Source organism: Rhinopithecus bieti, unplaced genomic scaffold (assembly GCF_001698545.2).
Source record: "Rhinopithecus bieti isolate Rb0 unplaced genomic scaffold, ASM169854v2 scaffold_19939, whole genome shotgun sequence".
NCBI classification, from domain to species: domain Eukaryota; kingdom Metazoa; phylum Chordata; class Mammalia; order Primates; family Cercopithecidae; genus Rhinopithecus; species Rhinopithecus bieti.
Window position 1 is genome coordinate 287,094 of NW_016810019.1, and position 26,239 is coordinate 313,332.

General features: G+C 36.5%; 1 protein-coding gene and 1 pseudogene across 1 annotated transcript in view; both read right to left on the bottom strand.

The window, feature by feature from the left end:
- Positions 1 to 631: 631 nt before the first annotated feature.
- LOC108541577 (LIM and senescent cell antigen-like-containing domain protein 2 pseudogene) lies at positions 632 to 1,470 on the bottom strand (annotated as a pseudogene).
- A 215-nt stretch (positions 1,471 to 1,685) lies between these two features.
- ARAP2 (ArfGAP with RhoGAP domain, ankyrin repeat and PH domain 2) overlaps positions 1,686 to 26,239 on the bottom strand; it is a 192,219-nt gene continuing 167,665 nt past the window's right edge. Inside the window, 5 exon segments of the mRNA XM_017891113.1 lie at positions 1,686 to 3,990; positions 9,851 to 9,985; positions 16,363 to 16,426; positions 18,399 to 18,434; positions 19,493 to 19,575. Coding sequence (XP_017746602.1) covers positions 3,619 to 3,990; positions 9,851 to 9,985; positions 16,363 to 16,426; positions 18,399 to 18,434; positions 19,493 to 19,575 — 690 coding nt within the window. The 3' untranslated portion in view covers positions 1,686 to 3,618.

Here is a 26,239-nt window from a genome sequence, read left to right on the forward strand (position 1 = left end):
TCTGACCCTATCACCTCCTGTTCCCAGCCACACCCAAAGTCTCAACACAGGTTCTGGGCTGGGGGAGGGGAAAACCACAGTGGCCTAGCCAGAGGCAGGGGCCACGGTGGGATTTCAGAAAGTCCTCTTGATGGAAGTGGACTCCTTCCCTGCAGGTAGTGAATGGTGTGGCAGGATTTGTTGGCCCAGTTTGAGCCCAGGGATACTACTTGGTTAAGTGAATGGTGAGACTGAAGGGTAGCCCTAGTCCTACAGCTCAGGTGGGCTGCCCTGGCTGTGGGTACACTCTGGGGTGTAGGGTCCCACAGGAATATGTGCAACCTGGTCCGCTGTGGGGAGGGACAGGTCAGGATAGGAGCCCTGGTGCCCCCAGACCCTGGTTTGCTATCTCTGGAGTTCTGCAGGCTGAAGCCCACGGACAGAGGTAGATGCAGTCACAGGGCATGGGCCCACGCCCTTCACAGGCTCCCCACCTCTTGGGTCCCTGCCTCTGCACAGAAGGAAGGAGAGGAGCCACCACAAAGGAGAGAAAAGATATTGGGGAAGGCAGAGATAAGATAACAGAAAGGGTAGAGATGATGAGGAAGGAGACAAGGGGAGGATAAGAAGCAGGTAAAGGGAGATGAGGAGTCTAAGAGCAGACAATAGAATGGGAGGCGGCTGTGAGAAGGCAGCGAGCTGGAGAGGGAGAAGGGAGAGGTCCTCTGGGAGAAGAAAGGGAGGGAGAGAAGGGCCAGGCAAGAGAGCCCTCAGAGTTGAGGTCCCCAGACTTGGGCTGGGACTAGCAAGATGTGAGTTCCAATGACTTCTTCAGCCTCTTCTTCAGCCCCAGTAGGAAGTTCTAGCACCTTTTACACACGGGCTTCATGTCAAACTCCACAAAGTTGATCTTCAGAGTGAGCCTGCTCTTGCAGGTGGAGCAGGAGAAGCAGTTCACACACATCAGGCCTTGTTGAGGACCAACACCATGTCACCCTCGACTTCATGGCTGCAGCTGTAGCAGATGTTCCAAAGAGCTGGCTGTAGAGGTTCTCAAAGTAGGCCAGGCCCTTCTTCTCATAGTGCCAGAGCTCCAGGAATGGCTTCTCACACTCAGGGCAAAAAGCTCTGCATGCCACCACTCTTTGCCCAGTGTATTCACTATGTGACCCTTGATGGGCTGGCTGCAGTCCCTAAAAATAGGGACAGCATCTTGTAAATGCAGGGCAGGCAGTAGAGTTCACCCTTCAGCTCATGGGCCTCACCAGTCAGCTCCTTCCTACAGTGGATGCAGCTGAAGTGGCCTGGGTGTCAGGCACTGTTCCTGAACATGAGGGGCTGCTCATGAATGACCAAGTGGCACTGCTGAGATGCCAGACACTTGTGCCAGGCCCTTGGCTTTCTCGTGGTGTGGCAAGGCTGGCAGAGATGCCCATAAACCAGGGGTGGTACTATGCATATTGCAGGGATGTGGCTGGTCAGCAGCCTCATCAATACAGGCCACAGAGCCTGTAATTGTGCCTGGTTCTCAGCAAGTGGGCCTTTAAATAAATAAAGCTACTTATATTGACCTGTTTGGAAAAACAATACGACCAGTTTGAAGTACATATTAAATTCAAATTTTTTTAAAAGGAAAGAAAGCTAATCTATTTGATCTATTTCACAGTAACAACCTTCAAGTTCTGAAAATAATAAAGTCACATTCTAGTAGACTTGTAAAACAATTTTAATGTTTACTCAAAATAAATGAGATGTCATCATTAGCCCTTATCTTACACTTGAAAAATGGAGACAATTGTTCAGAATAGAAAGGGAAACAGCTATTAGAGTTTAAGCTCAAGTTTCAAGAAAAATTCAGATAAGGCAGGTGAAAACTCTAGATACTTTTCCACTGTCCAACATCACCAAACATTAATTTCCACATACCTTTTATTTCATAAAAATATAAATATTTATTAGAAATAGTATGTTTAAGATGAGTTTTCTTTCTAAATAACATGATTTCTTGCTTTAAAGCAAGATTCCCTAATAGTGCCACCTATTTCATAAACTGTCCTGCAGTTTTGTGCTTTTTAAAAATTCTAATTTACTTTGATTTAAAGAATAAATATCTCATACCCATGGTGAACTATTTTATCACCCCAAAATACAAATGATCTGTATTTTACAATGAAGAAATTCATAGCATTTACCACCACATCACTGTACCATGATTGGACTGACTGAAGTATGGGCCTGTGTATACAGATTGAAGAATAAAAAGGAAATGCTAAAAAAAAAAGGCTTAGCTACATAAAATAATGTTTAATATCAAAACTCAGCAAACATAATCCAATTTTAAAGAAACTGATGAAAAATGCTTCCCCTAACATGAACTATGATTAGATAGTACTGTCTGTCAGGAAAATCACCAATTCAGTAGCTGATCTTTATGTGGAAACAAAAATAGGACTTTGTCCTTATTCACAAGTACAGGGAAGAGACCACTCCATTATTTAAAAAAAAACAAAAAACAAAAAAAAAACCACCTAGATTAAATGTGAACAAGTAGCCCCAAATGTACAGTAAACCACCAACTACCCCCTGGCTCCATAATGGCCATAATATTGTATTCTTCCAGTTATTTCTGAGAATTCAAAGAAAACATTATAATCTTACTTAAAATAATAATAAAAATTGTAAAAATCAAACAGAACAACAGGACCTTGCGGTGATGAATTTTGTTCGTACCAAAAGTATAATCAGAAATTCTAAGAAAAAAAAAAAAAAATTGCTTGCATACAACGACAGCGCAATCAGCATCCAGGCCAGGTCCTGTGTACACAACCTCTCCAATGCAGTGTAAGTTTCCTCTTAGCAGCCACCAACAATGAGCTCAAACGTAGTGAATCTATAATGTGGCTGGTTTTCTAACACTATAAATATTAATAAGAGTGGCTAGTGCTATTATTTACATCTGTTGGCCGAATATTACTCTTGGGAAATAAACCCTGGACTCTTTTCTTAACAAGTGGCTTCTCATTGACAAGTTCTGGTCATTAGTGAACTTGAATGAATCTTAGCTCACTTCCTTGTTTTGCAGGACATTTAACTCCTTGCTTCTTTTAAAAGCTCCAGTGTCTTTTAGGCAACCACTACAATAAATTCTCCCCCCTTTTTCTATTTACTTCCCTTCTTTTCCCTAAGGTAGACCCTCTGTAAACCTAAAAACATATGGTAATTTAATATACAAGGTTTCTCAAAGTGCAAAATATGTTACAGATAGTTTCTTAGACTTCATTTAAACACAGCATTTTATACAATACAGTACAGTTTGAGATTTCTGCTCATAAATTATACCACTTAACAGATAACTACTTTAAAAGGGCTGACCACCTAAGTAACCCATTGTCTTCTTACATAAAGTTAATACAATGAAACTTTACAAGCTTTGTTCAGACCAAAATAAAGTTAATCTTACACTTAATCACATATATACATATTTTTAAATGCTCCTTAAATGCCTAAGTATAGATAGACAAATTTGCCTATCAATAGGCAAATTCTTATGAATTATCTTATAGTTCAGTTTCAGATTTACACATAAAGATTGCATACAATACTTAAAAAAATAATCTGGGGAGCAATTCATTTTATTTGCTACTTCAAAATCTGCTCATCCTGTAATTCTCTTGGAAGGGTTCTTGACCGCTGTAGAACCACATTAAGTTCTTCAATTACCCTTGATGGTAACTTATGATCAGAGTCCAAAGTAGCCTTGCTATTCCTGTCCTCAGTCTTCCTCAATGTCTTTAGTCCTTTATGGCCTTTTGGTTGCCCAAGTGGGGCTTCAGGCTCTGTGTCCTCCAGGCAGTTGAAACTCCGATGTTTTCGGGTTCGATTTCGAAGTTTATCGTCCTTGTGCTCCAGGCAGTGGGCCACCATGGAAGCTCTCTCCTTTAAGCTCGAGTCCACGGACTCTTTATCACACTTTTCAATGAGCCGCAGCCTTTCAAGTTCTGCTCTTGCACTCTAAAAATAAAATAAAATGTCTCACAGGGAAGCAAGATTTGGCACAATTTAGGTTTAGAAAGTGCAATCCACATAAAAGTTGATGTTTCCTATAAAAGAGCTCATTTCTATGACTTAGGTCCTAACTTTACTTTGATAAAAGTGGCATGTCTTAATTTATATACTAATCTTAGAGCTACAAAATCAACTACAGACAGTCCCTGGCTTACAATGCTTCGATACGATTTTTTAACTTTACAATGGTGCAAAACAAATATGCATTAAGTAGAAAGCATACTTCAAATTCTGAATTTGATCTTTTCTCCAGTTAGCGATGCGTGGTAGGTGACACTCCCTGGTGACGCTGGGCAGTGGCAGTGAGCTGCAGCTCCCAGTCAGCCATGGACTCAGGAGGGTGAATAACTGATATGGTGTGCTGGCTGTGTTGCCAGATGATTCTGCCCAGCTGGAGGCTAATATAAATGTTCTGAGCACGTTTAAACTAGGCGAGGCTAAGCTACAACTTTCCATAGGTTAGTTGTATTTAACGTATTTTTTATTTTATGTATTTTCACCTTATGGTGAGTTTATTGGTATGTAACCCCATCATAAGTTGAGAAACATCTGCAAAATGCAATCCATGGAAATTCATTTTAACATGCATTCAACATACGACTTCAAATAAGTCTTTTGGGTTACTCAAATTTAATCCACTTCATACTTACCTCTTCTAACTCACTCCTGCTTAGATGTATCTAGCAAGATTTCTGTTTTTTTTTTTTTCCCTTTTGTTTAATTAGTTCACTGAGGTGTGAACCTTGTATACACATAGGAAATGATCAATAAATATTTTGAATGAGTAAATGAAGAAAAGTTTAAACAGTTTCCAGTATACAACAATGTTCTATTTTCTTTTCTATTATCCTTAATTCCAGTAGATCCAAACATAAACTTATAACAGAAAATTCAAGTGGAATAAAAATATTTTCATGAATATAATGTACAAATAATTTTGAAATTTGGAATTTTCTGGTAAGATTCTGATTATACATCTTAATTATACACATTTTTCCTACTCTGAAATTTATTGGAAGAAATGTTTAATATCTAGCTTAATTCCAAAATTTCATTAGAATATGTTAAAATACTAAGAAAAAGAGTAGTGATGGTTGAACAACAATGTAAATGCAACCAATGCCATTGAATAGTATGTATTTTTAAATAAAGTAGAAAATTTCATGATATATTTATTTTATCACAAATGAAGTAAAAAACAACAAGACAGGATTTATAAACAAACTTTAATCTTGTTAAAAAGTTTCACTTGGCATCTATTACTTGGGAAAAATTAATAAATATAGAGAGGTTTTATATGTCAGAGTAACAGTTCTCATTATCTTTCAACCATCAGCATAAAAACTTTGGGGCTCTCTTAGACACAGAATTTAGGGGTCAAGTAATAACATCCATAATGCTGAAATTTGAAGTACACTACTGATACGGTTTGCATCTGCATCCCCACCCAAATCTCATGTTCAAATGTAATCCAGTGTTAGAGGTGGGGCCTGATAGGAGGTGACTGAATCATGGGGGTGGGGTTTTAATGAGTGGTTTAGTACCATTCCCTCTGTGCTGTTCTCCTGAGTGAGTTATCTTGAGATCTGGTCATTTAAAAGTGTGTAGCACCTTTCCCCTCTCTCTCTTGCTTCTGTTCCAGCCATGTAAGACGTACTTGCTTCCCCTTTGCCTTTTGCTATAATTGTAAGATTCCTAAGTCTTCCCCAGAAGCCAAGCTAATGCCACCATGCTTCCTGTGTAACTGTGAGCTAATTAAACACATTTTCTTTATAAATTACCCAGTCTCAGACATTTCTTTATAGCAATGAGGGAACAGACTAATACATCTATAATATTAGCCTAAATTATGTAATCTTAAATGAAGGTGGGGAGATGTGATGGAAGTGAACTGTGAAGTGTTAGGGGATGGGAGAGTGAGGAAGAACTTTGCATGAATAATACAGTGTGCCAAATTGCCTTGAATGTTAGGAAGAAAGAAAGCCAAGTGCATAGATAATGGGGAAAGAAAGACATAGTTTATGCACTGTACTGTCTTTAAAAGATTAGGCATTAATAATTTTAAAAGAGAGAGAGATAAGGTCTGAAAGTGGAAGGGCCAGAGATGGCTTGTAACACGCAGTGCCAGTTCATGTCACAGGGTGCTTAGGGAAAACCTCACGGTTACACAGGAAGCATGGTGGCATTTGCTTGGCTTCTGTAGAAGCCTCAGGAATCTTACAATTATAGCAGAAGGCAAAGGGGAAGCAAGTACATCTTACATGGCTTGAACAGAAGCAAGAGAGAGAGGGGAAAGGTGCTACACACTTTTAAATGACCAGATCTCAAGATAACTCACTCAGGAGAACAGCACAGAGGGAATGGTACTAAACCACTCATTAAAACCCCACCCCCATGATTCAGTCACCTCCTATCAGGCCCCACCTCTAACACTGGATTACATTTGAACATGAGATTTGGGTGGGGATACAGATGCAAACCATATCAGTAGTGTACTTCAAATTTCAGCATTATGGATGTTATTACTTGGCCCCTAAATTCTGTGTCCAAGTGAGCCCCGGAGTTTTTATGTTTTGAATGGAAATAATAATATGAAACAGAGTCTGTCTCTCTCAGTGGCAGAGAGAGTAGTTTTTACTTATCATAGCTAGAGAATGGTATAATGAATGGGTTCTCACAGCAAATCACTCATATGGCTTTAGCCTGTGCCTTCATATTTTCCATTAAATCCAGAGGCAAGCCAATGGTTACAGAGGTCTTAGGACACCAAAAAGTAACATGACCAATATGTACAGAGTATATTAGAAACTCTCTTAATTGGCTTTCATTACCAAACTCACTGTATTAGTCTTCATGCTGTAAAATGCATAATCATATCAATACATTTAATCATCACAATAACACTTTAAATGCTTTAAACTCCGTATTATTCATAGTTTAAAGTAAATTGTCTTTATCTTGCAGATGCAGAAATAGAAACTCGAAGAAAAAAATTTGCCCAAGGTCGCACAAGTGAGAGCTTGGGAGAGGATCCCAGGTTGGCCTTTCTGAAACCAATGTGCTTCTTTCTACCACATCAAACTGTGCTCAGGATACTAACAGCAAAGAGGGGCTTATGGGTGGGATTCTATGTCACGATTTTCTGCTTCAGTGCATCATCATTCTTTGCTCATTATTTTTGTTTTACAGATATTGCTCTTAAAATAGCAATTTTGAAAAAAACGAATGAATTATTCCATATCATCTTCCAAGTTCCTTAATATTTTGTCTCAATATACGTTAAAGATACGCTAGTCATTATTCTAATGAAGTCTCATGTATAATGTCACTTAATCATGTGACATTTATTAACCCCATATGCTTACCGATAAAGCAGCTTAGAACAATGGAGTTAAAGTAAGATATCCATGATTTTATAGGGACTCAGCAGGAGGACCACAGGTAGTATCTAGTTTGTGCATTCTTAAGCATTCTGTTTGCCTCTTCATGTGTGATTTCCTCTGCCAACAACTTGGCATTTTCAGCTGGCTCACTACTAATTTCCTCAATTAACTTTAGAAGTCACTTTTGCCATGAAGCCTTCCCTACCTGGATAAGGTATTCTCATACGACTTTCAATAGGACTGAATGAAAGCCAGGTGTAGCCATAAAATTTATCAATCTGCTAACAACTTCTTTGAAAAGTAATTCTTCTTGAATGTATTTATTATTATGACTAATTTTATTAATATATCCTACTTAATATTTTCACTCACTTTTCATTTTAAAACAAAGGGTCAAAATGGTTAGTTATTTTGTAAATATATTTTTTAAATTTTATATGAATCTAATTCTATGGCAAATATTTTAATGGTTTATACGAAAATTTTAAAAAATGTATATTATTGCCTTATAAAGTAAGTTTCATTATGTTTTTCCAACATTAGAACAGTTAAAAAATCTCTCTGCCAAATTTATCAAATCANACTGAATGAAAGCCAGGTGTAGCCATAAAATTTATCAATCTGCTAACAACTTCTTTGAAAAGTAATTCTTCTTGAATGTATTTATTATTATGACTAATTTTTATTAATATATCCTACTTAATATTTTCACTCACTTTTCATTTTTAAAACAAAGGGTCAAAAATGGTTAGTTATTTTGTAAATATATTTTTTAAATTTTTATATGAATCTAATTCTATGGCAAATATTTTAATGGTTTATACGAAAATTTTTAAAAAATGTATATTATTGCCTTATAAAGTAAGTTTCATTATGTTTTTCCAACATTAGAACAGTTAAAAAATCTCTCTGCCAAATTTATCAAATCACCAAACTACCTTCTTACAAAAGAGCTTGGTTTATTTTAAAGACTCAGAAATTTTCCAGTAATTGATAATGCATTCTAATTCTTTTAAAAGCCTGTAACACTTCATAGTTTCAGTTCATCAGTTTTCCTATCTTAAATATGTTAAAAATTGTCTCTGAAATTGTGGATTTGGGATAAGGCTAAGAAATTATTATACAGTCAGTCATCATCTATACTAGATACTGGTGAATGCATTTTGATCCCAATAATTTATTTTGCTTTGCTCGATAACTGATCCGAAGGTAATGTCAAAATAAGCTACAGTCACTGTAGGGCGTATCTCTCCCTATGTTAGTTTCATCTGTTCAGCCTGTGTCCCCTGTCCTACTGTCCTGGGTTCCTGGGAAATGTAACTCTTAGAATTTTAAGATGCTTGATTAGATAAGGAACTCTGCAGATTAGTTTATGACCAAAAAAAAAAAAAAAAAAAAAAAAAAAAAAAAAAAAAAAAAATGGAGGTACAGAAAATGGTAAAAAAAAAAAAAAAAAAATGGAAGAAATGACGAGGTCATGATTTCTTGGAGACATATTCCTTACTTTGATTACATCAGGGCAGAACGTCTAAGCAGTAAACAAAGGACCATTATTTTTGAAGCCTTTCCCTTTTAGAGAAGGAATATTACAGTGGGATAAATGTTCAAGAAAGGATATGCACAAAAAGTTTAAAAAATCTAATCACTAGGTCAAAATGGCTTCTGTCTTTCAAAAGTTATTTCTGTTTGGAGAGCAAAAGATTTGAACAACTTAATTCCAAATTTAGGCTCAAGGAAGATATAAGAATATCTTCTAACTGCTTTTCTTTTTGCTTTCAGGGAGTCAATTAAGACACTGAAATATGTGTTGGTCCCAAAGTGGCTAATGAGTTTTGAGTGTAAACAGCCCATGTTCTTTGCTGAAGAGGCCAAAGTTCATATCAAGATTGATGTCGCTTATGTTCTCCCAACCCTCAAGGTGAGAAGGAAAACAAGCAGTAGCTTTCATGAAAGATGCCAAATCTTTTTTGATACTCAGGGGTCATCTTGTAGGTCCTTAAATTAACTGATCCCATCAGTTCCCAAAGCACTGAAATGTGATTATATAACTAGAAAGTTCAGTTACCAGGGCTCCAGACATATTCTGCTATGGGCTTACTCTGAGAGTGTTTTAAGTAAGCTTGTAAAACGAATTTGAAGTTGTGATTTTATCACCAGAATTTCTATACGCATATTTAAAATTGGCTACTTTAGATGTAAGAAAATAGGTAGTATTGTGCATATGTGATTGGGTGGTCAATGATGTTGAAATGAAAGGTATAAGGTTATTCACACTGTTTTCTTGTTGTATGGGATTATTACCATGCTTTTCAAACTGATTATTATTGTGCTTTTGAAGCCAATGAAGTAATTAATGACCTAATCACATTATGACACAGGAAAATATATTCTATAATTGAATATAAAACAAAAGCCTAACCTACCTCGATATTTTTCCGGGCCAGGGTTGCATTCCCCTCATGCTGTATAGGAATCAGAGGCAAACCTCCAATTTTGGGATTTTTGGTTATTGAACGTTTTCGTTCCTTTCCAGCTGGTGGCCATATATCATTTTCATGCTGTGGAAACACAATTTTTTGCTGTTGGTGTGTGATTTTATCATGTGGTATACTATGTCATATAGCCACTTGGTTTCTTTCCCACATATTCACATCAAGTGATCTGATTTCCATGAGAATACCATTTGTGATTATGATGTTGACTCTGGTGGCAGCATCGCTCCAGGACATGAAATTCTTAACTGAACTGAGCTTTGAGGTCTCAGCTCAATTTCTAAGTTTCAAACACATGCCTTCTATACTACTTATCAAACCAAAAGGGGAAAAATATTTGAGGCAACTGGAAATCTCTTTGTGGAAGAAAAATAGCACACTTGTCTATGCTAGGCCACTGTAATATATGTAACTATACGTTTACACCAAATAGGATTTCAGTGTAAAACTAATTTCATCTTACATATCCCACATCAACCTAAGGCATGACTATCAGAAAAATCAGCCTAACTTTATGACATCCTGAAAAATGTTACTATTTTATCTAATTGAATTCCAAAGAAATACAATCTTTTTACTCATTTAAACATCTTTACTGAAAATCATTGTACAACGGAGAGTGGGGCACATTTGTTCTCAAATCATTGACTATATATTCTTGCCTTCTAAACAGTTATACATATGACTGGAGAAAGGTTAATCTGGAATGGGGATAAATGTTCACAGGTAAAAATATAAGCTCTGGAGTGATTAATCTTTGATATATACATACAAAAAAATCTTTAAAGAATTTTGTACTCCCTAGAGTAGTTTAACTTTCTAGAATTTGGAAAAAGTATATCGACTTTCAAACAACAATCTATGAAGGAAACACAGACTACCAAGTATAAAATGAAAAGTTCACAGATAATGTAATGAAACGAAAACCATTTAGTAAAGTATATAGTTAAATGCCTACTCTTTATTTCCCTCAATTCTTAAGCAACAGATTACTGTTCTTATGTTGCAGTTCTTATTTTAATGTGTTGTTTTATGACAAAGAACTCATTTAAAGAAATATTTACTGTCTACCCACCATATAATAACAGCTAATTTAACTAAGGGGCAAACTGCCAACCTGCATGTTTATCAATGTACATGTGATTTTCATTTATTCCTCAATGATCTTACAGTGCAGATCCTTTTATGTGCATCATATCTACTCTTGAATGTTAGTGAAGCATTTACCTTAATTCAGCAAATCTATAATGGTAGGTTATACAGTATTTCAGTTGGAAGGTTATAGCTTCGTATTACTTTTATGACATGGTACCAAACATGGTTAAAAAAAGGATATTATATATCATATAATTGCAATGTTCCCAAAACATAAACCTGGGAGAAAACTGAGAGGGAATTAGGTGATTCTGTGAATTGCCCTTACACTTTCAAATCACTGATGTATAGTGCACACGTGAAAATATATTTTGAAGAATCTAAGAGCAAATGAGGTTCCCAAATCCATGTTTTTCTTTACTGAAATAGTATACAACTGTGAATACCAGCTAACTCTCCTTGAATTGAACTAAGAGGCATTTTTTTTCTACTTTACATCCAAGTGATGTGTTCTGATTTAACATTTGTAGTTACTTGAAAATGACTTCAAAAGTCTTACAGCATGGATCATATAGGTGAGGATCAAACTTTCATTTTATAACCAAAGACGACATCTAAACATCTCCATTTCTGTCTTCCAATTTCAAACCTTTGCCTATCTTTCCAGCTAACTAAATTTAGTTTCATTCATTTTAACAATTCTTTTCATTCCTTGAGACCTCTAATCCAACACCATTCTTCTCACAACATTTTTTTACCACTTCTCTCATTGCCTGGCTTGGATTTCATAGTCAGTAAACTCACTTCCTTGTAAATATCTTCAAGTCCAAATTTTATCTGATTACTTATTTATTTTCTTGCTCCTTCGTCTTCTATCATATTTGCCTGACAAAGCCCCAAACCTAATTAAACACAATTCAACTTATTTCATGAGTGCCTGCCAGTTGATGGAGGACAAAAATAAATTACTCTGTAGATCCATAACACTTTAAATTTAACCTTAAATTTTAAGAAAGCATTCAATACTGCCCTGAAGTTCTACCATGGGACAACTGGCTTCCTCTCTGAAGATTATTTTTCTCCTTTGCCTCTGCCCTTACACTTCAAAAACCCTGCCTGCATCATATATGATGATCTCACTGATTCAATCCAACATTTTTTACTGATCACTTAAGAAAATACTTCTCCCATCATGAAATGTACCAATCTCCTTGCATCTATAGTCACATAAGTGAGTTTATTTATTGCAATCAGTATTTGCTCATTGCAAATAACTTTTATCCAGTCATATCTATAATTGATCAGTAGGCCATATATTGAGGTGGTCAATAATTTGAGAAGAAATGTGCCACACTCTCTGCAGTACAATGATTTTTAATAATGGATAACCATGCACTAGATCATATCATTTCATCTCTGTTCAGAGCCTCCGCTGGTTTAATAACATCTCTCCTCTTCTATCCATTTTTTCTTCCTGATTGGATTGTGTTCACATAATGTATGCAAGTACACACTCTCCCATCTTAAAGACAAATCAAAACCCCCAAACCTACCTTCACCTCTATCAAGTCACAACCTCATTTAATTACATAAGCAAATTACTTGACAAAATTTTCTGTACTCACCACCTGGTTTTCCTCCTTTCTTATTTCTTATCATTGCTTTTGCTGTTTTTTTTTTCTCTCCCCCTCCCTCCTCCATGCTTCCCTCTCCACCTCAAACCTTCTCCCCCAGGCATCTCATCTAATCCTATAGCTTTGAATATAATTTAAGTGCTGACTTCTCCCAAATTTACATTTTAGCCCCAAACCTGTGCCTGAGTTTTTGATCCACATATCCAACCTGCTGCCCAGCATACACATCATGTATCTAACAGGCGTCTCAAAGTTTATGTGGGCAAAACAGAAGTTACCATTTCCTTCTTCATCTCTGATGATCCCACTTATATCTGACAGTTGCCAAAAAACTAGAATTTTTTGATTTCTACTCTTCCTCTCAAACTGCAATAGCCAATTGACACAGGAGTTAAGAAGGAATTACTTAGCAGACAGCAAGTGCATGGGAGTCCTTGGTACGGCTTTTCTTTTTAATGAAAAGCAGTCCCAAGCCATTTTCTAACAAAGAGCAGCCTGCAATCTAGGAGCTTGCAAGGGTGAATGCCAGCAGGAACTAAGGACTAGACATTTTTCAAGATGGCGGCTCCATCTTCCCTTCTCTGCCAGCCAAGTGCATTGTAAGGAGCCCACAAGATGGTGTCAATCAATCGGAAAGCCTATTTGCATAAGAAGATTAGGGTGGGGGTGACCAGCCTTACCCATACACTATGTAAACGCCATATCTCATCGAACCAATCTGTGAGCCCTATGTAAATAGACACCACCACCTCAAACTGGACTATAAAACTGCGCATTCTGCACCAGTCAGTCCTTTCTGCTTGGAGGACCCCTTCCTGTATAGAGGAAGCTATTTCTCTTTCTCTTCTCTTGTACCTATTAAACCTCCTGCTCCTAAACTCCTCATGTGTGTCTGTCCTAAATTTTCCTGGCGTGTGACAAGGAACCTTAGGGTATATACCACAGACAACATAGTCGCTTCACAATAATTCCAAAAGCCTTATTGGCTCTACCTTCAAAATATTCCTGAATCTTAATTTGTCTTACCATATTCATTGTTACCACCTTAGTCAGAGCTGATATCTTCTTTCCTATAGCTGCTCATCCCACTTGCATCTTTGACCCTCTACACTGCAGACTCAACAAAGTGAACAAAATTATTTTTTTTCATTTATAATTAGATTATATCCTTCCCTTGTTTCAAATTATTAAGCAGGAACTACATAATCTGTCACACGCCTTCCTCATCTCTAATATCTTCCCTTCATGATGTTTATAGAATAAAACAAGACAGTGATGATGTCTCAGGACCTACCCTGCTGGCCCCAACCCTGAATGATCCTTCCTGGAAGCCTGCATACTCCCCTCTCATTTCAGACTGGTCTCAGCTCACCTGTCACCTACTCAGAAAGACATTCCCTGAGAACTTTGCTCAATTAGTGCCTTCCTTATGTCAGTCATATTCTCTCCTTACCTGACTTGATTCTCTTACCTTATCACACGGATATCCATTTGAAATTTTATCTGATTACTGATTTTCTTACCCTATTTCCTATTTTAGAAATACTAACTGAACATGTACTTGACATACAAGTCAAATATAATGAAGAGTCCTTCTTTTCATGCAGTTTACATTTTAGTAAGAGGCAGACATGAAATAGCTAATTACATGTTTGTTTTTTTTTCTTTATTAATTAGTGTCACAGCGGAGAAGTACAGGATGCTAAGGGTGATAGCCTGAAGGTCTAATTCATCTGAAGGTCAGGAAAAGTTTCTCTGAGAATGGGATATTTAAGCTAAAGTCTAGAGGACTTTTGAGGCAGGGGTGTGGAAAGGATGGAGATGACAAAAATACTCTGAATACCAAAAAGAGTTCATTATAAGGGCTGTTTACTGTTAATTCACATACATGTTTGTGTGTATGTCTACACTTTTAACATATCTATTAATATTTGCTATTTTTCTGTTTCCCTACAGAGATGAACCATAAATCCTTAAATCCAAGAAGGCTTCTGTGTTTATCTTAAGGGAGGACCTGAATAATACCAAGAAGAAAAAAGAACAGAGGAAAGATTATTAGGCTATATCTTTGAGACGAGGACTAGGATTAAAACACGAGACAGTGAGAAATAACCTCGTAGTAAGATGAGGCTTTGCTTCCTGCATTCATTCCTTAACTTTCAACTGCAGAGTCTACTGACTCCAATTATAAAAATAAAATCATCAATTTAGTTTTGCCACAAATGACACTGTAACAGCTTTATACTCTATAGTTCTAACTTTACTAAAATACTTCAAATCCAGTTTTTTGTTTTTCCTAAAGCAGAACTTGAGTATCTGTGACCTAGTGCAGTGGCTCATGCCTGTAATCCTAGCACTTTGGAAGGCCACAGTGGGCGGATCACCTGAGGTCAGGAGTTTGAGACTAGCCTGCCCAACATGGTGAAACCCCATCCCTACTAAAAATACAAAAATTAACTGGGTATGGTTGTGCGCGCCTGTAATCCCAGATACTCAGGAGGCTGAGGCAGGAGAATCACTTGAACCCAGAAGGCAGAGATTACACTGGGCTGAGATCACACCACTGCACTCCAGCCTGGGCAACAGAGCGAGACTCTGTTCCCGTACCCCTCCCAAAAAAAGAAGTTGAATATCTGAATTTTAATAAGTTACAAAAAAAAAAAAAAAGAAGAAGAAGAAGAAAAAAGAAGAAGAAGGAGAAGGAGAAGAAGGAGAAGAAGAAGAAAAAAGCTTCTAAAAAGTTAGCAGCCAGTCTCTTATGCACATGTTTTTCCAGATAGTAATAGTACAGAGACAGGCTGAGAAGAGCTGTGTTTATTAACCAGTGGAAAGGTTAATATATTAAATGAACAGAACAAACTATTTTCAGAACAAATAAGAACTAGATTTTGGAGCGAGCTAACTTATTCCTTGTAAGGGAAACAGAAAAATACCTCTTCAGTAATAAAGAATGGCAACTTAATCGTTACCAATGAATTTCAATGCTCCATGAGAAGCATTGCTGGGAATTTAGCTAGACAAGGTTGTGAAACAAACCAGTCCAATTAATGGAACTATTTAATAGTTCCTCAAAAGGGTAAGTCCTGCTCTAGGGAGGAAAACAAATATAGAACTGAGTATGAGTATTGGCCTCAGACACCCCTGTGTTTAAACTACTAATTACATATATGGTCCTGAGCAAACAACAAAATCTTTGTTTTATAAAGCCAAAAAACATCCTGTATGGTTTGCTGCAAGGAATACATGAGTTATTCTTATGAAGTATCTAGCACACAATAGTTATTAAAGAAAAGTAGGTTCCTGTCCTTGTTTCTGGAAAGGCAGGGGTGGAGAGAGTGGGAGAACAAGAAGGGAAACAGAACACTTTTCTAAATGAAGGTCTATGTGGGACTCTGGTAGGATGACAGCTTAGAAAAGTCCCTCTTTCTTACACGACCATTTTAAAACAACATACCTCACCTAAGCCAAGGAGGCTGTGGGGCTGGCAGAAAAGAAGCTTTAATGGAATAAACTATCTTTCAAAAGGTAATGAATAAATTTGAACTTTAATACACTATTTTAAAAACTAAGAAGGGGAGAATCAAAGTTTATGCCAATTGCATATACATTTAAAATGCTTATTAAAATTCTTTAAAAATCACCATCACACTAAAATTTCCTGTAAACAAAGTTATTATACTCTACTCTACCGGATAGTTCAAACAAATCTCATACCTGGGCAATAAAGATACTGGTCATCCACTCCGTCTGAGTTTGTGAACTATCACAACACAGGTGCCTGCAAAACGAGGTTTATAAACTATGTCATTCAAAAAGACAATTGACCATTCTCTAGTGTATCTGTGATTTGGTGATCAAAAATCTCTTTGGGTTTCTCCTGATTAATGACATAACGCAATCACGAAAGTGGAACATTTCAGTACAAGTTGTTTTGGTCTTCTGCTAAATGTACAATACAAAGTTATACTGTAAATATATTGGTGTAAACAAAATACAACTGAAGGCTTTGGTAAATGCTGCGAAATGATCACCAATATTTTTTGGAAAGGCAGAAAGATCAATTTCATTTTGCCTTTTCAAGGACATGATGGTAAAACACTGTTTTCCACTGCAATTCTGAGCCTGAGAAGAAAAATATGTGCACATTCTCTTAAGAGCAGATCTTTCTTTTAAAAAGGCCGAGATATAGTCTCCATCATTGTAATTATAAACACTAATACCCACAGATTCATAAAAAATAGAACTACACGAGAAACCACTGCATATCCAATAACAGTGATTAAGTAACCTTTTATTGAAAGCCTCAACAAAACAGAGACGTTGTCCTAAAGGCTCCTATAGTCTATTAGGGGACTTAAGGATGTAGACAAATAAATTACAACATAGTAAGAAAAAGCAAAAGTAAAATTGAATGCAAACACAGAAACCACAGACTTGGGGATGAGGAGAGGGTTGTTTTTTATAAGAGGAAAAATTTATAATTGATACTGGAAAGACCTAACGGGTATTTCAAAGTAATTGTATTTTTTACATTCCTGTATTATCAAAATAATTTACCTGAAAAAGGTTGAAAATGAAATTTCTAAAAAATGTGTGTTTTCTCCTTTAGAACCTCATGAAAACATTGTCTTTCCCTATTACCATGTCCAGGAAAACCATTCCTGCCACAAATCATTTTAATTACGTACCCTTGTTTATAAAATACTGTAGGTGCAAAGAAGAAATAAATAATGATCAGAGGTGAGAGCTATTAGATAAGGCTTTGGGGCATTTGAGTTATGATTTCAAAAAACAGTGACAGTTGAGTTGGTTGGGTCATCATGGGGAGAATGAAAGTATGAAAGGAAGGAGAAACGAAAAGTATGAACAAAGGTACAGTAGAGAGACCATGTACATCACACATGCAGATCTGAAACAGCAAGGAATGCGTGGGGAATAAAGATAGATGCTTGTTTTGTCATTAAGTGAAAAAGAAAAGCTGTGGGAGATGAAGTTGGCAGAGTCATATACAGCCTTGCATGCCACACAACAATTGTGTGCTTGATCCTATAGGTGAAAGAATTCACAGCAGTTTTAAAGCAGGAGAGATACATAGTACAGCATAGAAAACACTCCTCAATGGAGAGGTGGAGAATGTATGCCAAAATAAAAGCAGAGCAGAGGCCTGAAGAGCACTTAGGACTCCTGGAATAATCCCGGCACATCAATGAAGGCCTGGCCCTGAGGGTAGACAGGTGTAGGTTGATGAGGGGCACAAGGAAGAGGCAGATCTCGTGTGGCTCAGTGACTGATTAGACACAGGGAGGTGAAGAGAAGGAAACACCTGGTACAATCTCCAGAAATACTGGTAGATACTGGTAACAGTATATGGCAAAAAGTACCTATATAGAAAGAACAGGGTTGAAAGCAGGATATATGTTTGTCATAAATCTGATTTTTGCTAGTTCTTATTCTTGTTAAAAACTATCACCTACTTATCTCATAAAAGCTGAATTCCACACTCATAATAACTATGGAAGAAATCAGATGTAGTTTCACTTCAGAGGCATTGACAAATAGGATACATGGAACTTGAACCTTGATACAAATCTATTTTCCTCTTCTTAGGCTCAAAGTCTTTACAAACAACCCTAGTTTCGCTTAGGCAAAACACTTTCTGTCTGTAGCTCTATCTGAAATTACTGAAATTATTCTTTTCCTGAAATTGTCACCAATATATTATGTCCAAAAGTTGTCAGCTGTTAACTCACCAGTGATGTTTCTCAGAATATGCGGTCAATCCCCAACTGCATCACATAGAAAAAAAAACACACACATAAATTAAAAATGATACATTTTACAAAGCAGAAAACAGGATTAGATGTTAAGGAGATGAGATTTAATGGTGGGAATGTATAGACTTCCACAAGTGATGATTCAATGTGCTGGACTTAGCTAGAGGTGAATGCTAAATGCTAAGGGATCTGTCTCCACATTTATACAGAGGGAAGGAGGCTTGTGATGACATGGGGCAGAGAGGAGACGTCTCTGAGAAGATACTCTTAACTGAATAAGGCCAAATGACTGAAAAAGATAATACAGAGAGACGTATGTACTGTTCCTGGGGGAAATTAAAGAACATGCCTATTAAAACACAGGTATATGCGCTAGGCTTAGAAACTGAGTATGAAGGAAAAAGTGAAGAAACTTTCGGCAATAAAATCTCATAAGTAAGCACATATAATTGATGTTCATGATACTAATTATTAGTGCAAACATTTATTAGCTAATCAAAGTAATCTGTGATAAGAAATTGTGGTGTAAACCAAATGCTGGGGTACATGAAGTGTTAAAGAGGCACACAATCTGTAGGAGGCGCCCACCTCCTCTCTACCACTTACATGCTATGGGTTTTCAGTACCAAAGTCAGTATAGTACAAAGGGAAAATTACAGAGCCAGAACCAAAACACTGTAGAAGCCAAGCATCAGGAAGCTGCAGGGCAGCATTTGCTTTCCTGTGTGTAGACTTGCCCTCAGGTTGTGATGTGACAGCTCAGGGAATGAGATGCAGAGGAAGCCATGTACTTCCCAGCAGACAGGGCCTCCCGGGATTTCCTACTTTACATAGAGAGACTGCAGTCACCAAGGATCTTGGTCTCAATTGAAACATCATCCCTCCTTATCTACTCATACAAGTTCGTTGATCTGCCATAAGAACCCTGTGACAGGGGAAGCAACTTAAAAAAAAATTGCCTAAAACTTACTTACTAAAAAGTTAGACTAATGCCACTGATCCCTAAATCTTTAAACAGATATGTTTTCCCATAATTTTTTTCCTTTCAGCACTTCCCTTTCAAACTTTACCTTGTTGGAGGCTTCATTTTCTTTTTCACTCCACGATAAAACTTCACGGAACTGAGAGAAAACATTTTGTCATGTTTACTACTCTGTAAGGAAAACAAAATAATTTGTAATTAAATGGATTTACACATTTCCTTACATTTTCTTTGAGCATTAATGATTGGGTTTAGAATTGTTTAATTTCTCAATGTTTCATAAAACGAACATTTCATGAGTTTAGTAAATGACTCTTTTGATTTACAATACAATCAAATACATATTGATAATGTTGGATATATTCATGTTATATATGTGTACACCATGTTATATATGTGTACACCTGTTTTTGATTCAAAAACACTTGGGGTCAGATGTGCATCATGTCATGGTTAATACCGAGTGCAAACTTGATTAGACTGAAGGATGCCAAGTATTGTTCCTGGGTGTGTCTGTGAGTGTGTTGTCAAAGGAAACTGACATTTGAGTCAGTGGACTGGGAGAGGCAGACCCACCCTCAATCTGAGTCGGCACCATCTAATCAGCTGCCAGTATGGCTAGAATAAAGCAGGCGGGAGAAGATGGAAGAGCAGACTTGCTGAGTCTTCTGGCCTTCATCTTTCTCTGTGCTGGATGCTTCCTGCCCTTGAACATCAGACTCCAAGTTCTTCAGCTTTTGGACTCTTAGACTTACACCAGCAGTTTGCCAGGGGCTCTTGGCCTTCAGTCCCAGACTGAAGGCTGCACTGTTGGCCTCCTTACTTTTGAGGTTTTGGAACTCAGACTGAGCCACTACTTGCTTCCTTGCTCCTCAGCTGGCAGACGGCCCATTGTGGGACTTCACCTTGTGATTGTAGAAGTCAATACTCCTTAACCCCCCTTCATATATACATCTATCCTATTAGTTCTGTCCCTCTAGAGGACCCTGACCAAATCACATCAGAAGTGATTTTCATATTTTAAAAATGTAATACAATGCATATGCCATATGTTTTGTAACTCCCCATCACCAATGTTGACTGGGATAGTACCCTGTATTCAAACATACTCATATTTTCAAGATAAAGGCTATATATATCTACGTATTGTTTTGGGTCAGATTTTGCCACCAAATGAGCTGGGATTTTCTATACTTTTTGGATTTCGGAATTATGGAAAACAGACTCGTGAATATATATGAACACATATTGAGGTATCTCAAATATCCAAATTAATGAAAACTATCCTAATTAAAACAGACTATTAAAAATTTACAGTTGGCCCTAGAGCAATTATATTTTCTTTACACCCCTCTCAATACTCAGAAAACAGTCAAAATGGAAAAAGGAGGAAAGTATGCTCATAAAATTAAAAATTAGTTTCATAAAGCAAATAGGTTAGGAAGACATAAAAGAAATAGAGGAAAAGTAACCAGGAAGATGGTCAGAAATAATGCTGTGATGACCAAAGAGCTGGAATTTACATGGTGAATTTATTCCTAATCATTATTATCAGTTGAAGTTCACTATTATTATCACTGTAGATAATATGTTTAAAAAAACATATTTTGAATTTTTCCCCTTAAGGCTAGATTTCTAGAAATTTAACCACTGAGTCATAGGCTCAGAAAAAAATGATTCACAATGATTCAGAAAAAAAATCTTGTCTAAACTGATAGGGTACATTTATTTACCCTATCAAAAACACTAAGGTAACACAAATGTTAAGTGTGTATTTATGTATTTGCTAGCCATTTGCAGTTTTGATGTGGTAAACAGTTTATCGATGTCTTTACTTATTTGTTTGTACTAGTTCTTTATGTATTTAATACGAAATTTGTCTTTTTAAATGAAATATTCTATCCAAATTGCTCTTTGCCTTAACCTAGCTCATTGTTTACCTTATTTTTAATAAGTCAAATATAATGGTCTTTTGGGGGGTGCTTTCTTAACGTTTGCTTAAGTTTAAAGTGTTCCCACACAGCTGATAAATATTCAATTCCATGGTCTTGTAGCTTTAAGTGTTGCTTTTTTTAGGATTTAAATCTTTTGTCACTCTGGAATACATTTTTTTATATACAGTATAAATGATAAGTTAGACTTAAATTTTTTTGTTGACAATAGTCTACCCCCAATTTATTGAACAAACATCTCTTTAGACATGAATGTTTTGTGGCATATTTATTAATATTAAATTCTAACATATAATTTTTTACCTGAATTTATGGTACCATTGCCCCTTGTTCACTTTTATACAAGGATTATAATATTTAAGTATCTTAGTTTTACTGTATATCTTAATAGTTGGATGGAAAAATAATTCAAATCCATTTTACTTATCTCCCAAAATATCTTCAAATTATTCTTATCTATTTATCCTTTGAGGTGAATTGTCAAATATTTTGAAAAGTAATAAAAGTAATTTCCTTTGCAAACTTGAAAATAATTGCATTAAACCTATAAATCAACATTAGCAGATTTAACATCAATTTTTCTCCTATCAGGTAAGTTCTATAGTTTTCTTCACATAAGCCTCCACTTCTTAAGGCTGTTTTCAAGCAGTTTATGCATTTTTCTCTTTTAAATCCAACTGGATCTTTTGATTTTGATTCTGTAGCCTGATAATTTGCTGAATTTTTTTTGAGACGGAGTCTTGCTCTGTCACCCAGGCTGGAGTGTAGTGGCGCAATCTCGTCTCAGTGCAAGCTCCGCCTCCAGGGTTCATGCCATTCTCCTGCCTCAGCCTCCCGAGTAGCTGGGACTACAGGTGCCTGCCACCATGCTTGGCTAATTTTTTGTATTTTTAGTAGAGACGGGGTTTCACCGTGTTAGTTAGGATGGTCTCGATCTCCTGACCTCGTGATTCACCCGCCTCAGCCTCCCAAAGTGCTGGGATCACAGGCGTGAGCCACCGCGCCCGGCAATTTGCTGAATTTTAAGGAAGAACATTTTAACAATTTGAACTGTTTAGTATGAGGTAACTTTGTAAGGTAGTAAGTGTCCACAGTAGGATATATTCAAGGAGAGGAGAGCTATGAGGAATGTATGCAGTATAGGTGACTCCTAGTCACCTGTGTCAGAGGTTAAATCAAATTACAACCAAGGTTTGTGTTTCTTTTAATAATTTAGATTGCTATTCCCTCAGAAGCAGTCCCGACTGAGGCAGCAGGGTTGGCTGCAACTCTAGCAGTATGTGGAAGATAGGACTTGCATATTTGAGAATGAGAAACACTGTGCCTGAACCAGACAGTCTTGATTTACACAGGACATTGACGATTTCAAGACTGCCTATATTTTGAAAAACTTTTGGTAATAAGTAGTTTAGAGTCTGAGGTAATTGACTGTCCAAGTCACTCCTGGCATGCAAGCTCATTACTTTATACCACAGCCTGTCCAAAGAAACACAAATGATATAATTTGAGAGGAGTTCAGCAATTGTAGAAACACATTTTTTCCATTTCCATTTTGAAACTGAATATTCATAAAGAGGAGCTATATAGATCTTAATGGAAAGTTCTATAAAGGGAAATGTCGTTTGGCAAGTTCGCTTTACTGCTGGCTTATTACAACTTTCTCTTTTGGTATGTGTAATTTATAGAGAATTTCTCCAAAAAGTTCAATATACTAGACTATTATGAAGTCTGAAATGTGTTGCTTCAGTCACTCCATTTCAAAGTAAAGTTTTTAAGTTAGCCAATTAAATGAGTGTGCTTAAAAAATTATTCCTGGTACCTAAAAAGAGTTTGCTTATTGAAGTATAGGCAACTTTTAATGACCCCCTTTACCCATTTGCTTTCTTCACACTATTAACAGTATAATGGTAATATTCTCTGAAACCTCTCACCTTTTATGTAAATTAAGTCTGAAAAACAATTAACATTTTCTGTGCAGGGAAAGGTTGCAGAACAAAAGATATCTTCCCCCTGTGTATTACCCCAATTTGTTCTTAATTAAAAATGAAGCATTCATAAAAAATTTTCCCAGCTCTAATTAACACAAAATACCACATAAATACACTTCTCCAATTTGTAAAATTTTTCCTCCCTTTTAACTAAATCATTTTAAAAAATACATACAAACACGCATATATTAATGGCAACCACTAAAACAAATGCTAACTCTTTACTCAAAAAAGTTGGGAGATTTTACTGTTGATAATTTACTATAAAAACACTTGAAAAGTTAACATTGCCAATGGCTTCACCATCAATATTAATAGGGACAGATCCGTAACATGAAAAAATAACAAAATGAAGTCATGTATTGAAAATAACCATAGTTTGAGTTTAAAGGAAAAGCATGAATCTCTCATCTGCTTTTCAAAATGTACAAATTAAAGTATCAGTTGCATTAATCTATTCTGATAGATATGCAAATATAATTTTCAAACGCTTAATAATCAGACAGTAATTCCATAACTCGAGGTTACTGTTATTAAAAAATGTGTTCAATATCCTTAAAGAGCACTGTTTTCAGATAAGTTCTTGAGACTGTCACTGCCTATCAGGTTATATAAGTTAGCTCAATCTGAGCAAGATGATCCTTTCAAAAAGATACAGATTCTTAAAAGCAAAACTTACTCTGTTAAGGGATATGAGGCCCTTCATCTCACTTACAAAAACAATGTATCTGTAAAAGTCACTGCATGAACAGGCTTCCCTGTGGCAGATATTAAAGCGTACATCAGCTTGAAAGAAAATGCCGTAAAAACTGAATTGTTTGCATTTCCTTATTTAAAAATGTTTGATGCTATTTAATAAACTTATTCTCTCCACATAAAATTATTTCAGCAAAAACACTAAAGGAATACGTTAAATTTCCTTTTAAGTTTCTGCATAAAGCCTTTGGAGTCCAATGCCTGGAAATGAATTCTGACCCCATCGCTTACTGTGTATGTGATTTTGGACAAGTTATATAACGTCTTTGAGAGTCTGTTTCTTCATCTGCATAGTGGGAATAATAAGAGTACCAATTTCATGGGGTAACTATATAGATAAAATGAGATCATCCAAATAAAATGTATGGAACTCTGCTTCACATAGAGTAACCACTTGAATGTTAGTTGCTGCTATTATTATTGCACTGTCATTACTACTACCACAAACTACTATATTTTTTTTTAGCAACCTTCTGTTGCTATACAATGAAGTGTCAGTTTCTTGATGCGACAAAAAAGTTCAGGTTGATTTCTATATATGCCAACTGCAAAAGTGATCCTTAACCAACATATTATGTATATGTAAGGACTGTGATTAAAGAAATCAGTCTTCTGAAAATCAAGGTGAGTGGTTCACTGCACAAAACCAAACAAAATTCTATCAGATTCAGTTCTACTTGACTAGAATAATAAGCTGTGAGGTCTAGCCTGTATTTTCACAAGCATAAACCTAAAGTTCGTGAACCTTAAAATCTGATGTGTTCCATCACATAACCCCATAATTCTACAAAATCTACTAATCTTTTATGGGTAAAATGAAGAATGTTAGTAAATGATAGTAACCACTTGATACCCACACAGACACCCTTCTGGATATCAAGTGGGGTTCAAGTGCAATATATAATATGAATCTGTGATAAGGGCTGTAGAATTCAGGCTGTTTTATTAGTCTCCTGCCTGGACATTCCATTGTCCATGAGGAAAGCAAACACAGAATGTATACACAGAATAGGATGCTACTATGATTTATTCATGCCCACATGGAGGCTTCTCTGCTGGAGGAATATACAGGGATAGTAATTAAAGCATAGGAAGTGCTGAACAGAAGCCACAGAACACTACAGCCGCGGCTTTGGAAAGCTGCTTAACAATTCTTTCTTTGTAACATATTAACAGATGTTACAGTCTGGTCTTTCTTTGTGCATCTCCACAACAGAACACAGTGAAGCACCATTCATTTATAAGTGTGCAAGCAATGTTTACCCAAGTTAATTTTATAATTCAATACTAAAAAAGTATTTTCCAGGTCCTGCTGACTTCCATTCTACATTTAAAGTAATTGCCTTGGTACTACTTGAATCTCAAAGAGAGTTGTTGCTGCATACCCCCAGGTGACCACCATCTAAAACAGGATAAAGAACATTTCTATCTAGAGAGTAACCCACTGACCCTTTTCCTTGGCAATTCTGCAGCAAATTCTGTCCCCAACCTAAGCAAACACTTTCTGACTTCTATCACTATAGAATGGTTCTGCCTGTTCTTAGACTTCTTATGAACAGACTTATATGATACTATTTTGTGTCAAGCTTCTTTGGTTTCAAAGGTTTTAAAATTTCACCAATGTTGTGACTTGTGTTAATATTCATTTTTGTTGCTGAGTAGTATTCCATTATACAAATAGAATATTTTCCTATTGGTGGACATTTGGAATGCTTCCAGTTATCAGTTTTTGTGAATAAATCTGCTTATGAACATCCTTGTACAAGTGCATTTGTGAATATAATTCACAAACGCTTTGCGTAGAGCTGCTGGATCATGGGGTAGATTATGTTAGTAACTTCATTTAAAAACTGACAAATAGTTTACAGCGTGATTGTGTGATTTTTACCCTTCCGCCAACAATTTATGTGGGAGTTCTAATTACTCTACATCATTTTTAACATTGGTTGTTATCACTGTTAAGATTTTAGACACTAGCCGGGCGAGGTGGCGGGCGCCTGTAGTCCCAGCTACTTGGGAGGCTGAGGCAGGAGAATGGCGGGAACCCGGGAGGCGGAGCTTGCAGTGAGCTGAGATCTGGCCACTGCACTCCAGCCTGGGCGACAGAACAAGACTCCGCCTCAAAAAAAAAAAAAAGAT